Source organism: Eumetopias jubatus, unplaced genomic scaffold, assembly GCF_037043125.1.
Source record: "Eumetopias jubatus isolate StellerSeaLion01/CBP00866 unplaced genomic scaffold, mEumJub1_p1.0 scaffold_15, whole genome shotgun sequence".
In the NCBI taxonomy this organism is placed as follows: Eukaryota; Metazoa; Chordata; class Mammalia; order Carnivora; family Otariidae; genus Eumetopias; species Eumetopias jubatus.
In genome coordinates this window covers 44,453,875-44,469,195 of record NW_028274821.1, presented here as the reverse complement: position 1 = coordinate 44,469,195, position 15,321 = coordinate 44,453,875, and the positions used below count along the sequence as shown (strand labels likewise).

At 38.0% G+C, this 15,321-nt stretch overlaps 1 protein-coding gene across 1 annotated transcript in view; it reads right to left on the bottom strand.

Annotated features, from left to right (window-relative positions):
* The window catches only part of ADAMTSL1 (ADAMTS like 1), a 936,829-nt gene that overhangs the window by 350,760 nt on the left and 570,748 nt on the right, over window positions 1–15,321 (bottom strand). The window contains exon 3 of the mRNA XM_088018750.1: window positions 12,141–12,268. Coding sequence (XP_087874876.1) covers window positions 12,141–12,268 — 128 coding nt within the window. The remainder of the gene's footprint in view (window positions 1–12,140; window positions 12,269–15,321) is intronic.

Here is a 15,321-nt window from a genome sequence, read left to right as displayed (position 1 = left end):
CAGTCTGAACTAGTACTATGCAAGGCACTGGGAAAGATAGGAAAATGATGATCTTTCTGACTCTTTCGAAGTTATAATATCATTGGGAAAAATCCACACCAGTCCACATAAAACACACAACAGTCTACTTCATAGTCAACAACTAGTGGGTATGGTCTGGATACTAAATACAAAAGGAGTTGGAGAGAGAAGTATTTAAGAAAATAGTATCTTAGGTGCGATGTCCCATATGGGCCCCATGTATCCTAAGAGTGTGATGGGAGAAAGGGTTACTCAGAAACAGCCCTACAGCACCACGTTCCTGGCCCTAATATTCTATTCAGTAAATTCATCCAACATTGAACCGGGCAGGTACCTACTCTGTGCAAGATATAAAGACAAGCAAGATAAAACCTGTGCCCATAAGCTGCTCATATGTATAGTGGGAGACAGTGCCATACACGTAACTATAACATGGGCCAGTTTATAGAAAGAGAACTCAAAGTGGTGTGAACAAAAATGACTTTTAATTACAGCAAAGTGAGACTAAGGGACATTGTGGAGGATGCAACTTAAAATAACATTAAGAATTTTGCTAGCTGGGCATGGGCGTGGAGGGACGGTACATAAGAGGTTCACTAGAAGAGGCCAAGAGATGACAAACAATGTGATCAGCATTTTAAAGGACCAGGACAGTCCTCTAGCTGCCTGGGACTGTTTTCACTTAAAAAAACCCCCATATTTTTGGTTTCTTTTATTTGCTTTTCTCACCCTGCCGTCTATGTTTTGATCTCTGAGCCCCAGTACCCAGCAAAGTGCCTGGTGTCTAGTCAGCACTCCACAAGCATTTCTTGAGAAAAGAAAAGAAGGAAGGAGGGGGGGAGGAATGAAGAAAGGGCAAATGGGTCAAAGGAAGAGAGATGACGTAGAACAGAAGGAAATGCTATCAGGAGGTCATGGAGAACCTTTGGTTTAATATTTGCTCTAAGGTTTGAACCCTGAAACCTGATTGGAATCTTTCTATAATAAAATGAAGATGAGAATGTAACATGAAACAAAATAGCTACCAGAGGAAAGAAACTCTGGCTTTTTTTCTTTTTTAACAGACTCTGTTTATTTTCACCTATTTACTCTAAATTGTATTTGTCACTGCGATGCATTTGTTCTCTCTGAAAGATGGTGGGGTGTGGGGTAGGGGGATTGCTGCCTTTGGCTTGAGATCCACTAGCAGGAAGGACATGCACTTTATTATACATACACACATGCCATAAGGTTTGCAAATGATCTTATATGTGCTCAGTAGCCAAAAGAGGCAAAGAATGAGAATAAAAACAAATGTGTTTTAGCAACATCAAGTCCAACTTTTCCATTTTCCCCATGAGGAAAATGTATATTATGAAACTCTAGGACTCTCACAACCTCACCCGATACAACCCTGGAGCTGGGAATTTATGAATTATTTTGGCTAGAGACAAAAGTTCTTCAATCCGCCCATATCACCCAGATGTCCATTGCAAGATGGGGGCCTGGAGAATAACAACATTTTTCTTTAAAACCATTCATATTAAGAGCAGCTTTTGTTCCTCTTCCTATCTGGCAGCAAAATGGGTTTTGACTGCATATGTGGAGAAGAAAAGCTCTCTGTCTCAGGGTCGCACATTCAATTTTAGAGTTGAAGGACACCTTAGACATTCGTTGGATATAAATATTTATTGAACACCTATTCTGTCCGAGGCACTGCCAACTTGACACCATAGATAAGCAAACGAAATCCCAGAAAATCTAGAAACCCAACCCGGTGTCACATAGCTAGAAAATAGTGAGGCCAAGATTTAAAAATAGTAGCTTGATAAAAAAAAAAAATAAAGGGGATAGTCTACAAAATAGGTGAAAGATTCTCACAGAGACAGTGAAAAACACTATTAAGAGAGCCAGGTTTCCAAAGTGGTGACTCTCTCCCACTAGGAAAAGATCCAGTCTTGACCACTGAGTCCTACCCCAAAGCCCAGAGGTAGGGATTGGCTGCAAAGCTACTTAAGGTTGGCATATGTAGATATGGGTTTCAGCTGCTGATCGCACATGAATATGATGTTACTTAGTATTCTATATTTATTCTTTTTGCCTCCAGGTAAAGCATCTTTTCCCCCAGTGTATACAATTCAGATATCCCTTATCTTTAGCTCATAATATCTGGTGTCCCTTTAATTCCTATCAATCTCTCTCTCTTTCCATTTATCCTTCCCCCCCCCGCCCCCACCCTTCTTGCCAACCCCCTCTCCACCAGTGGTTGAAACTAAGCAAAGCAGTTAGGGTTAGATAAACTCCTCTTTTCTATTGCACAAATTGGGCCCCAACAGGGATAACAGAATTTGAGTACTATTAGGAAGCCTATTAAGGGTAACGATAGATGCTGAATTGAAGGTAAATAGTTAAACTCCATTCTATGGACAAGAAATTTAATGAATTGAAGGGATGTGGATCCCAGCAAATTTGCATAAAATACCCCAGTCACTGGTCATTAACTTAGTCATTCACTAACAATCTGGAGGCATAAAGGGTCATACTTGTAAGCTTAATAATGGAATGGAAGAAAACTTGAGAAATTGCTTAGTCCCTTTGCCAATCTGGGCAAGGTTGACCTTGACTAATACTAGACAACTGTATAATTACTCAGAAAAGTTATTCCCTTGGCTTGCAGAAGTGCAGGAACAATCACTACTTCCATGTCCTGATATGCTGGTGCCCAGGACTTTCCTCCCATGTTACAGATTGGATCACTTCATAGAAACTTGAGTGAGGAATGTGAACATATACAAATTTACTTATCAGAAAATCTCTTCTTTTCTTTATTATCCCAATCTCTAAATTCCCAGAAGGCTGAATCATTTTACTATCATCCCCTTCAAAAGAGCAGCACTTTTAACACTGGATATACATTAAAATTATTTGGAGAGCTTTTTATTTATTTTTTATTTTTTAAAAGATTTATTTATTTATTTGACAGCGAAAGACACAGCGAGAGAGGGAACACAAGCAGGGGGAGTGGGAGAGGAAGAAGCAGGCTTCCTACCAAGCAGGGAGCCCAATGCGGGGCTCGATCCCAGGACCCTGGGATCATGACCTGAGCTGAAGGCAGAGGCTTAACAACTGAGCCACCCAGGCACCCCTGGAGAGCTTTTTAAAAATATATTGAGATTAGGGCTCCACCCATGGAGATTTGAATTTAATTGGTTTTCAGCGGGGCCCATATATATATATATTTTTAAGATTACCAGGTGATTATTTTATTTTATTTTTATGTATTTTTTATTATGTTATGTTAGTCACCATACATTACATCATTAGTTTTTGATGTATTGTTCCATGATTCGTTGTTTGCGTATAACACCCAGTGCTCCATGAAGAACGTGCCCTCTTTAATACCCAACACCAGGCTAACCCATCCCCCCACCCCCCTCCCCTCTAGAACCCTCAGTTTGTTTCTCATAGTCCATAGTCTCTCATGGTTCGTCTCCCCCTCTGATTTCCCCCCTTCATTCTTCCCTTCCTGCAGGTGATTCTAACGTACAGCTAGGGTTAAGACCATTGCTACATATGTATTACCTGTTTATAGAACTGGGTGAAATTCTCTTCTTAAAATATTTTGCAACTACAATCAGTAGAAACTCAAGTAGGAACTTAATAATTTGGTAAATCCCCCAAAGGAGATGCTTGACCATTGGGCCTTTTATCCTTAGTTATACCTAGCAACTTGCCTATACATGATAGATGTTCATAAAGATTTATTAACTGAATGAATGAAAATTGAGGAGATTCACTCTTAGAAGGTAATATGTTTCAAGGAATTTACCCATTTCTTCTAGGTTATCCAATTTGTTGGTATGTAATTGTTCATAATAGTCCCTTATGGTCTTTTTAATTTCTGAGGCATCTATTGTAATGCCTTCTCTTTCATTTCTGATTTTATTTGCATCTTCTCTCTTTTTCCCTTAGTCCAGCCAAAAGTTTGTTGATTTTGTTTATCTTTCAAAAAACCCCAACTCTTAGTTTAGCTGAATTTTTTCTATTGTTTTTCTCAGCTCTATTTGATTCATTTCTGATCTCATATTTATTATTTCCTTCATTTCTGGTAACTGCGGACTATAAGTTTGTCCTTTTTCTAGCTCGGACCAGTAACAAATAAGAAGATTGAATCAATAATCAAATACCTCCCAACAAAGAAAAGCCAGGACCTAATGGTTTCACTGATGAATTCTACTAAACATTAAAAAATAATAATACCAATTCTTCTTAAGCTCTTCCAAAAAGTAGAAGAGGGAACACTTCCAAACTAATCTTATGAGACTAGTATCACTTTGATACCAAAGCCAGACAAATACACTGCAAGTAAAGAAAACTATAGGTCAATATCCCTAATAAACATGGTTGCAAAAATCATCAATATAATTCTAGCCAACTGAATTCAACAGCACATTACAAGGATTATACACCATGACCAAGCAGGACTTATCTGTGGGATGCAAGGGTGGTATAACATATGCGAATCAATCAAAGTCATACACCACATTAACAGAATGAAAGATAGAAACCACATGGTTATCTCAGCACATGCAGGAAAAAGAGTTGACAAAATTCAATATCTGTTCATGATAAAAACAACAACAACAACAACAAACCTTTAAAAATAGATATAAAAGGAACTTAACCCAAAACAATGAAGGTCGTATTTGAACAACCCACAGCTAACATAATCAATGGGGAGAAACTGAAAGCCTTTCCTCTAAGATCCAATATAAGCAAGAATGTCCATTCTATTTAACATAATATCAAAAGTTCTAGTTGAAGCAATTAGACATGAAATAAGAGGAATCCAAATTGGAAAAGAAGAAACAAAATGATCTTTGCAGATGGCATGATCATATATGTAGAAACATTTAAAGATTCAACAACAACAAAAACTATTATAATTAAAAAAACTCAATAAAGTTTCAGGATACAAGTCAACATAAAAATTAGTGGCATTTCTACACATTAATAACAAACTACCTGAAGAGGAAATTTAGAAAATCCCATTTACAACTGCATCAAAAAGAATAAAATGCTTAGGAATAAACTTAATCAGTTAGGTTAAAGACTTATACCCTGAAAACTATAAAACAATGATGAAAGAAATTAAAGACATATATACATGGAAAGATAACCCATGCTCACAGACTAGAAGAATATCCATATTGCTAAAATGTCCTTAATACCTGGGATGCCTGGGTGGCTCAGTTGTTAAGCATCTGCCTTTGGCTCAGGTCATGACCCCAGAGTCCTGGGATCGAGTTCCACATCGGGCTCCTTGCTCAGTGAGGAGCCTGCTTCTCCCTCTCCCTCTGCTGCTCCCCCTGCTGTGCTTTCTCTCTCTCTCTGACAAATAAATAAAAATCTTTAAAAAAAAATGTCCTTAATACCTAAAGTGGTCTATAGATTCAATGCACTCCCTCTCAAAATCCCAATGGCATTCTTTACAGAAATAGAGAAACAAACCTACAATTCATGTGGCACTTCAAAAGATCCCAAATAGCCAAAGAAATCCTGAGAAAGAAGAACAAAGCCAGAGGCACCATAGTTCCTCATTTCAAACTATACTGCAAAGTTACAGTAAACAAAGCAGTCTGGCACTGCATGAAAACAGACATCTAGACCAATGGAACAAAACAAAGAGCTCCAAAGTATGCTCACACATATAGCGTCACCTTTGACAAGGGTACCAAGAACTCACAATGGGGAAAAGATAGTTTCTTCATTAAATGATATTAGGAAAACTGGATATGCACATGCACAAGAATGAAACTGGACCCTTATTCTCCCAGTGAATACAAAAACCAACTCAAAATAGATGACAGACTTAAATGTAAGACCTGAAACTGTAAAATTGCTGGAAGAAAATAGGGAAAAAGCTTCTTGACATTGGTGTTAGCAATGATTTTTTTCATGACATCAAAACCACATGCAGCAAAAACAAAAATATCTAAGTGGGACTAGATGAAACTAAAAAGCTTCTCTACAGCAAAAGGAAGCAATCAACAAAGTTAAAAGGCAGTCTACACAATAGGAGAAGATATTTGCAAACCACATATCTGATAAGGGATTAATATCCAAAATACATTAGAAACTCCCACCATCAATTGTAAAAGACCACATAATCCAACTAAAAAATGGGCAAAGAACCTGAATAGACATTTCTCAAAAGAAGATATACAAATGGCCATCAGGCACATGAAAAGGTGCTCAACACCACTAATCCCCTGGGAAATGCAAATCAAAACCACAATGAGACATCAGCTTCTACCTGTTAGAATGGCTATTATCAAAAAGACAAAAGTAACAAGTTTGGTGAGATGTAAAGAAAAGGGAAACTTTGTACACTGTGGGTAGGAAGCAAATTGGTAAATTGGTAAAACTACTATGGAAGAGTATGGAGGTTCCTCAAAAAATTAAAAATACAACTACTGTATGGTCCAGCAATTGTACTCCTAAGTATATATATATATCCAAAAGAAATGAAATCTGGATCTTGAAAAGATATCTGCACCCATTTTCACTGCAACATTAGTCATAATAGCCAAAACATGGGAACAATCTAAATGTCCATTAACAGAGGAATGGGTGAAGAAAATGTGGTATATACATGCAATGGAATATTATTTAGTTTTAACAAAGAAGGAAGTCCTGCCATTTCTAACAACATGGAAGAATCTGGGGGATATTCTGCTAAGTGAAATAAGCCAGACACAGAAAAAGAAACAGTGCATGATCTCACTTATAAGTGGAATCTAAAATAGTGAAAACTAAGTATAGTTTTATTTTTTTTAAAGATTTTATTTATTTATTTGATAGAGAAAGACACAGCGAGAGAGGGAACACTAGCAGAAGGAGTGGGAGAGGGAGAAGCAGGCTTCCTGCAGAGCAGGGAGCCCGATGTGGGACTCAATTCCAGGACTCTGGGATCATGACCTGAGCCGAAGGCAGACGCTTAACAACTGAGCCACCCAGGCGCCCCTAAGTATAGTTTTACCAGGAGCAGAGGAGAGGGGGAAATGAGGGGATGTCGGTCAAAGGGTACAAAGTTTCTGTTATGCAAGATGAATGAGTTTGGGAGATTTAATGTACAGCATGGTGGTAACAGTTAACAATACTGTATTATATACTTGAAAGTTGAAAGAGGATACCTCTTAAATCTTCTCAGCATGTACGTACACATACAGTAACTATGTAGGTGTGATGGATAAAGTATTTAGCTTCGTTGTAGTGATCTTTTCACAATGTATAAATATACTGAAACATTAAGTTGTACACCTTAAATATATGTTCTTTTTACATGTCAAAGATATCTCAATAAAGTAGTTAAAAAAAAAGAAAATTGAGGAGAAATAAAAACTTCACATGGGCTACTGAACTAACCAAATAAAGAATTTTTAAATAAACAGAAAAAGACAGCCAAGAGTTACAAATTCCCAATATGGCTAGTAGGGGTTATGGACACCAAACACATTTCCAACCATTTTTTATTCCAACGAACAGGTTTATGGATTAAAATAGGCCATAAATTGGTTCCAAACATTCAGTATTCTCCTCCTGAAAGGAGATCAGATCTTAGAGGGGGGACAAAAACATCCCTCTAAGATATATGATCTGGACTGTTAGAGGACTATTAGAAGTCCTGGTAACACATTTAGATTAGGCTTTAACCAGAAAGTAAAAGGAAGGCAACCACAAACTCTTAAACATCCTAAAATGTGAAATCTTCCCTAACACAATGAAAAGACCATCTCATATAAATGACAGAGTAGTCAGACCCATTCTGAACTTGTATATCTTTCTTTTAAACAAAAACTCAAGCATTTCCAATGAAAACAAGGCTGATAACATACAACACTAGATGAAGAATAACAGATAAATCTTGCTTTGGGGCTCATTTTAGCTGAAAGTTCTAAAACCTCTTAAAACAAGTCCTGTGACCCTTAATTGGATGTTATGATAGAGATGAGATGACTTAAAAAGAAAAAAATATTTGTTTAAGAACCCAAATCTTAATGTTAAAATTTTGCTTTTGGTATTTATTATTATATGGTGTAGAAATTACTTGCTAACTAAAGCTTATATTACTGTAAGTATCAATATTTTTATGGGAGAAAAATTATGTTTGCAATTAAAAAATCAGAGGAGTTAGCTTACTCTCCCTTAGCACAATTATTATGAAATGACAAGTTTGAATGATCTTCCCCATTACTGTGAGATAAGACTCCTTGAGGATGTTTATTTTAATTTTTCTGTATTTATATTGACAACATTCTGGCAGCCACATCCCTTTGGAATAATATCATAATCTTCTTTTTTTAGGCACCTCCACATTGTGATGATTTTATTTCTTGCTCATCTAATAATTTTATTCAGCTCCAAAAAATTCTATTCAACTCAAAAATTCAATACAAAATTTATTAACTTTAAAAAATGCTTTCATCCTTTATAAGCAAGCCATTTTTTGCTATTTGGGTATATATAAATTTGACAAGCCCTTCATTTAATTAGTTGGAATTTAACAAAATATTCTTACTCTTAATGTATTAATCTATTATTCTATACTATTTATTAGTCTGGAGATTAATTTGGCATGTCAGAAAGTAAAAAATGTCATAAAAGACTTTTAAGTCTTCTTCAGGCACCAATATAAAGGTTGACACCACACTTAAAAGCATCCAGCTATCTGACTCATTGCCATTTCAGATGAACTGCCGTTTACCCCTTTGACCTTGGTTTTGGCAGAGACCTAATACAGTGGTACATATGACATTACGCACAGTATTCTTAAGAGCCTTATGCATCTGGAACTCCTTATGGGAAAACTTAAATTAACTGGCTGAAGACAAAGCTAGAGCTCTCAGAGACAGATCCTTAGTATCAAATTTAAAACTATATGCTTAAGTAATTTAGGTTGAAGAAAGATAGTTTCCACTAAACAAGACACACTACTAGATCAGTCAGAAAAATGCATTTGTTAAAAATATTATTTCAGAGTATTTGGTGGGGGAAAGTGAAGAATCCGAGAGAAGCAGCAGCTTCTCAAGGTAGTTGGCACACTGTTTAATTCACTTAAAATAAAGAATCATCATAAAGTACAAGTAGGTATAGCTTGTTTTCTAATTAGAAAAAAAACAAAAACAAAAGCAGACATCATGATGCAAAAATGAAAGCTGCCTTAGTGAGGCAAAATTAGCAACAGTCGTGTTATCAGCTGGGTGTTGTATGTGAGTGATGAATCACAAAATTCTACTCCCGAAACCAATATTATACTACATGTTAACTAACTAGAATTTAAATAAAAATTTGGAGAGAAAAAAGTAGCTGCATTATCAGAGTTACTCAATGAAATATAACATAATCATATAGAAATTAGTAAAGGTTGTAGAAAAAAGTTTATATGGTACCTTCCCTTATTGCTCAAACCAGGGTTGCAAGTAAAGGCAATTATCAATACTCCAATATCAGAAATTGGGAAAATTAAGCACTGCTTACTTTCTGTGAGCCTAGAAAAAAAAAGGATGGGGGAGAAACCAAAGCTAAGATTCTGCTCAGTATCTCCCTGGGTCTGGGCTTTTTCTCCAGGGTCAAGCACTGGTGGTGAGAATGAAGGATTTTATATTTAATACTTGTCCATATTGTCCCTCTGCTTTCCCTTCACTGATTTTTATTTTCCTGGACTCTTCAAAAGATCACTCAGAGAAAGATGTTCTCAAACTCAGAAAGTTAACCAAGCCTCTTCACAAGCTCCCCATCCATCACAGAACATAATTAACTCCAGAAGTTGAGTAGTTGTCCTTTATTCCATAAAAGCTGAGTATTTTAACTGCTTTTACAGTTCTCTCGTATTTGGAATAGAATAATTATTAGCTGATAGACTTAAAAATATCAGAGCTAAAAGTGATCTGTGAGAACATATCACCAGGCCTGGAAAATCGGTCAGGCAAATTAATTCAACAGGTGGATAGGATTTATTTGGGCTGAATTTGTATGCTTACCAGTGGACTACAATACATATTCTACTGAGCCTCTAAGGACATACACATTCATGACCTCTGATCTTTCTCAAGAGTGTAAGGTGATCAAATTAAATTCGGATGTCTAAATGTGGAGTGGAGATGAGAGAAAATCCATTAAGTTGATTAGCTATTCAAAATGAATAAAAAGACCACAGATGACCATCCATGGTAGGTTCGTGGTCTGCCCTTTCCCCCATTGTTTTAGCTTCCTATCCAGACCAGTATGAGTTTACTTAATGTATTTTTTTTTCAATATTTGAAAGCCAAATAGGGACATACAGCCTATGTGTTTATATTTTTAGAATTTACATTTTACTTTTCCAATTCACTGTGAGTAGATGACAACTGATATCCTCTTTAGTATCTTCATAAAATGCTAACAATTGGAGCCTAAATTTACTAGGTGACAAAAGTGGTAATTGTGAATCTCACATAATATCAATAATTGATGCTTTGCCAAATGATAAAGTTCTACCTGTGATTGTAAATTATCCCTTAAGTTGCTCATCAGTCTCTTACTCAAGACAAGTACAAGATTCTCACACTGTAGCATTCACGTCAGTGAGCCAGTATGAAAGTTCCCATACACTCCTTACCAGCCTTGTGAGACACATGTTTTGGCTCACCCCCTATAGAATATTCAGGCATAGTAATCTGAGAAAACTGCATAATAGGAACATTTAAAATTTGCACATTTTGGCCTTACTCATGTATGTTTGTTATCAGTTATATCTCATGGTGCTATCACCATGTAGCATCATGCAGTGCAGATGTAGGAAGTTTTTGATATTTAAGACTAAGAAAAGAGGTGAATCATAAAAATGAAAGGTCTGTTTTTCCTAATCTGTTCAGGGATCTGTTTTGATATGAAGCTGGCCTCCAAAGATGACAAACAAACATGCTAGTGGATGCAATCCAATAGCTCCATCTTCAGAGAAGACCCAAACACCAGTGTGGCTAAATACCAGAACTGATCTAGTTTCTTGCAGGATATGCCCTTTGGCCAGGTTCCCCAGGGTACATCATTTCTACTGGGATCTGCCTAGAACCAAAATGGCCTCCAGTTATTAGTGGATTCAGTGAGGAACACCTATCTATCAGACCATGTGCAAGCCTGGGGGACACAGAAAGGCGTAAGACTTGGATTTTGATTTCAAGAAAGTCTTACTCATTAGAGTAAGTTGAAATTTTTCTGAACCTACATCTTACTACTTTCTGCTGTTTATGAAAAGTCTACAAGAATCAGGAGATATATATATATATTTCATTCTTCTGCTTCATGTTTTATAATATATAGTAATTTCAATCAAACCTCTTACTTGTCACATGTAACACTTCTCACTGTCAAATAAAAATCTCTCATTAAAATATGTTACTATTGTACTTTGGATTTTATAGTTTGGAGAAAAATCTAATCATAGACCACACAGCTCAAGATACAGTTCAGAATTATTATTATTCCAAGTAGACTTTCACTGTAATGCCTCAGGCCTTACTTTCAGCTTAGAACCCATTAGCCACTCTCCACCTTCTCCACTGCTCTCACCCCATGCCCAATTCCCACAGCAATTTCTGTTCTCCCAAATCTCCTTATATGCAAACTTCATCATTCATTGAACTGAATAACCTTAGGGAACTTCCAGCCATCATGACATCTAAAACACCAAACCAACACATCATTCATTTGCAAAGTGCTTGATGGCACTGGAATCTAACATAAACTAAATATGCTGTTAATGTTACTATTGTTGCTAGTCTTGCCACTATAATTAAGCTGATTCAAAAAGGAAATTATGGAGCTTAATATACTAGACCCATTTCTAATCATAAATTCTTCTTCCAGTTCTAACAGGAGAACAGACAAAATTTGCTTGGTAAATGAGATAATATTGCTTATCATATAAAAGTATATAAATAACCTAGCTGTAGATGCACAGATTTAATTCTTGGTACCTTCCTTCCATCTGGATTTGTGTGCAACCAAATGCTCTGCATACCCCCAACCACAAAAGTATGCTTTGAACCTGCTACCGCTGGGCCTTACAAACTCCCACCCCTCTGGGGTGTAGGACTTACTTGCTGCTGAGGCAGCGTCTCAGAGAGTAGGAGGCCCCTCCACCACAGGTGCGTGAGCACTCACTCCATGGGCCCCAAGCATCCCACAGGCCATCCCGGTCCTCCTCAGACCGTGCTGTTCTGGAGCTCTGTGTGAAAAAAAAGGATGGTCAGTATCATGTCCCCACTGAACCCTAAAACATATGTCCTGAACTGTGGGTGTTCTGTATGTCTGTCTATGGTAGTCTTGCTGCAAATGAAAACATGAATCAGATTCTTTCCAATTTAAACATGTGTATATGTCTGGGGAGAGGGGTATTTGAGTTTAGGGATCTGGGCCATGACTGAAAGGGACAAGAGACTGTGCAATGGAGCAACTAGAAAAGGGGGCAAGAAATAGGAATCTGGAGGATGGGAAGATAAACTGAAGTTACATTTTGCACTGAAGTCACGATTTTGCCCTGGGCTCATAAGTCTCCTCGTCTACTACCTCTCTGTGAAAACAGAGAAACTGCTCTCAGAGATGTTTCTGCTCTGAGAAGCTTCAAATGTGCTTATCAGCACGACCTTCCAGAATTTAACATTTCATACAATTGACTTTTTTTTTTTAATGGCAGAACATCATTTCCAGATTTCAGACTTGTTAATTAGAATAACTGCATGAAGTAACCTTGGTAATGCAAGATGGCCTCTTGACAGACAGATTTGCTTATCATTGACAGGCTTCTAGTGAAATCTGCACCTACTATATAGAAAATTGTTAGGCGCTGATCTCCATGTTGAGCCTTACTTTTCTCCTAAGTCAAAGATAAAATTTGTGGAGGGCAGAGCAAGATGACGGAGGAGTAGGAGACCTGGATTTCATCTGGTCTCAGGAATTCAGCTGGATAGGGATCAAACCATTCTAAACACCTACAAACTCAACAGGAGATCGAAGAAAAGAATAGCAACAACTCTGAACAGAAAAGTGAACACTTTCTGGAAGGTAGGACGTGCGGAGAAGTGAATCCGAGGCGATATTCGGGAGGATAGATGGCGGGGGAGGGGGCCTCCGTCGGCCGCTTCTGGCAAGTGATAGAGCCGCGGAGCACAAAATCGGAACTTTTAGAAGTCGGCTCCGCTGAGGGACGTCGCTCCAGTGGCTAAGGGGGGGGTGGAACCCTTGTGGGACAGTGTGGTCTCAGGACCCTTGGGGTCACAGAAAGACCGGGGGTACCTGAGTGCAGCAGAGCTCCCAGGTATCAGAGCAGGGAAGCCGGCTGCAGAGACGGAGCTGAGGCGCGGGCTCGCAGCTCGGAGTTGCCATAAACTGTGATCTGCGGCCCAGTCGGGCCACTGCTCCTCCAGCAGGGACCCAACAAGCAGCAGAGCCGGGGAGACTCCCCTTCCTCCCCCGGGAGGAGCGGCGCGGGAGCGCACCGCAGGGATCTGCTGGGTTTGGAGACTCCACATGGCGTCGGGTGCCAGAGATAGAAACGCTCGGTCACAGGCCGGGTAAGCACGGAGTGCAGCTGAAGACCGGGGACACGGGAGTGACCGACTGCTTTTCTCTGGGGGCACACTGAGGAGTGGGGCCCCGAGTTCTTGTCTCCTCCGGGGCGCAAATTGGGAGGCCGCCATTTTCACTCTCATCCTCCAAAGCTGTACGGAAAGCTTGCAGGGAACAAAAGCTCCTGAGAGCAAACCCAAGCTTATTACTTAACCCGGACCAGGCAAGGGTGGGACAATTCCACCTCCAGCAAAGACATTTGGGAACCATGGCAACAGGCCCCTCCCCCAGAAGATCAGCAAGAACAGCCACCCAAGACCAAGTTTACTGATCAATGAGAACAGCAGAATGCCAGCACGAGGGGAATACTGCACATAGAATTCATGGCTTTTGTACCATGATTCTTTAGTCTTTCAAAGTTAATTTTTTTAACTGTCTTTTTTTAAAAATTTTTCTTTTTCCCTTTTACAACCAACATCTTATCAATTCTTTTTTAAAAAACATTTCTATTTTTCATTTTTAGAGTCATATTCTATCCCTTCATAGTAGTTACCCTTATTTTGGCATATATATATATATATATATATATAAGTTGTTCTCTCTTTAAAATTTTGAGATATAGTTTCTTCTAACAGATCAAAATATACCCTAAATCTCTAGTGTATGGCTTTGTTCTAGTCTCCTGCCTGATCACATTCTCTCCCCTTTATTTTCTTTTTTTTTAAATCTTCTTTCTTTTTTCAAACAACTTATCAATTACTTTTATAAAATTTTTTATAATTTTCATCGTTACAGTCATATTCCATCCCTTCATCGTATCAACCCTTATTTTTGTACATATATAACTTTTTCTTCCTTTAAAATTTTGGGAGGCACTTTCTTCTAACAGACGAAAATACACCCAAATCTAGTGTGTGGCACTGATCTATGCACCAGCCTGATCATATTTGATCATATTGTTTTTTTGTTTTGTTCTGTTTTTGTTTGTTTTTATCTTTTTCTTTTTTCTTTCTTTCCCTTTCTTTTCCCCTGGTTTTAGGTCTTTTCTGATTTGTTTAGAGTATATTTTCTGGGGATATTGTTACCTGTTAGCATTTTGTTCTCTCATTCATCTATTCTCCTCTGGACAAAATGACAAGATGGAAAAAATCACCTCATCAAAAAGAACAAGAGGTAGTACGAACTGCCAGGGACCTACTCAATACGGACATTAGTATGATGTCGGACCTAGAGTTCAGAATCATGATTTTAAAGATACTAGCTGGGCTTGAAAAAAGCATGGAAGTTATTAGAGAAACCCTTCCTGGAGAAATAAAAGAACTAAAATCCAACCAGGTCGAAATCAAAAAGGCTATTGATGAGGTGCAATAAAAAATGGGGGCACTAACTGCTAGGATAAATGAGGCAGAAAATAGAATCAGTGATATAGAAGACCAAATGATGGAAAATTAAGAAGCTGAGAAAAAGAGAGATAAACAACTACTGGATCACGAGGGCAGAATTTGAGAGATAAGCGATACCGCAAGATGAAACAACATTAGAATAATTGGGATCCCAGGAGAAGAAGAAAGAGGGGAGGGCAGAAGGTATATTGGAGCAAATTATAGCAGAGAATTTCCCTAATTTGGGGAAGGAAACAGGCATCAAAATCCTGGAGGCACAGAGAACCCCTCTCAAAATCAATAAAAATAGGTCAACACCCCGACATCTAAT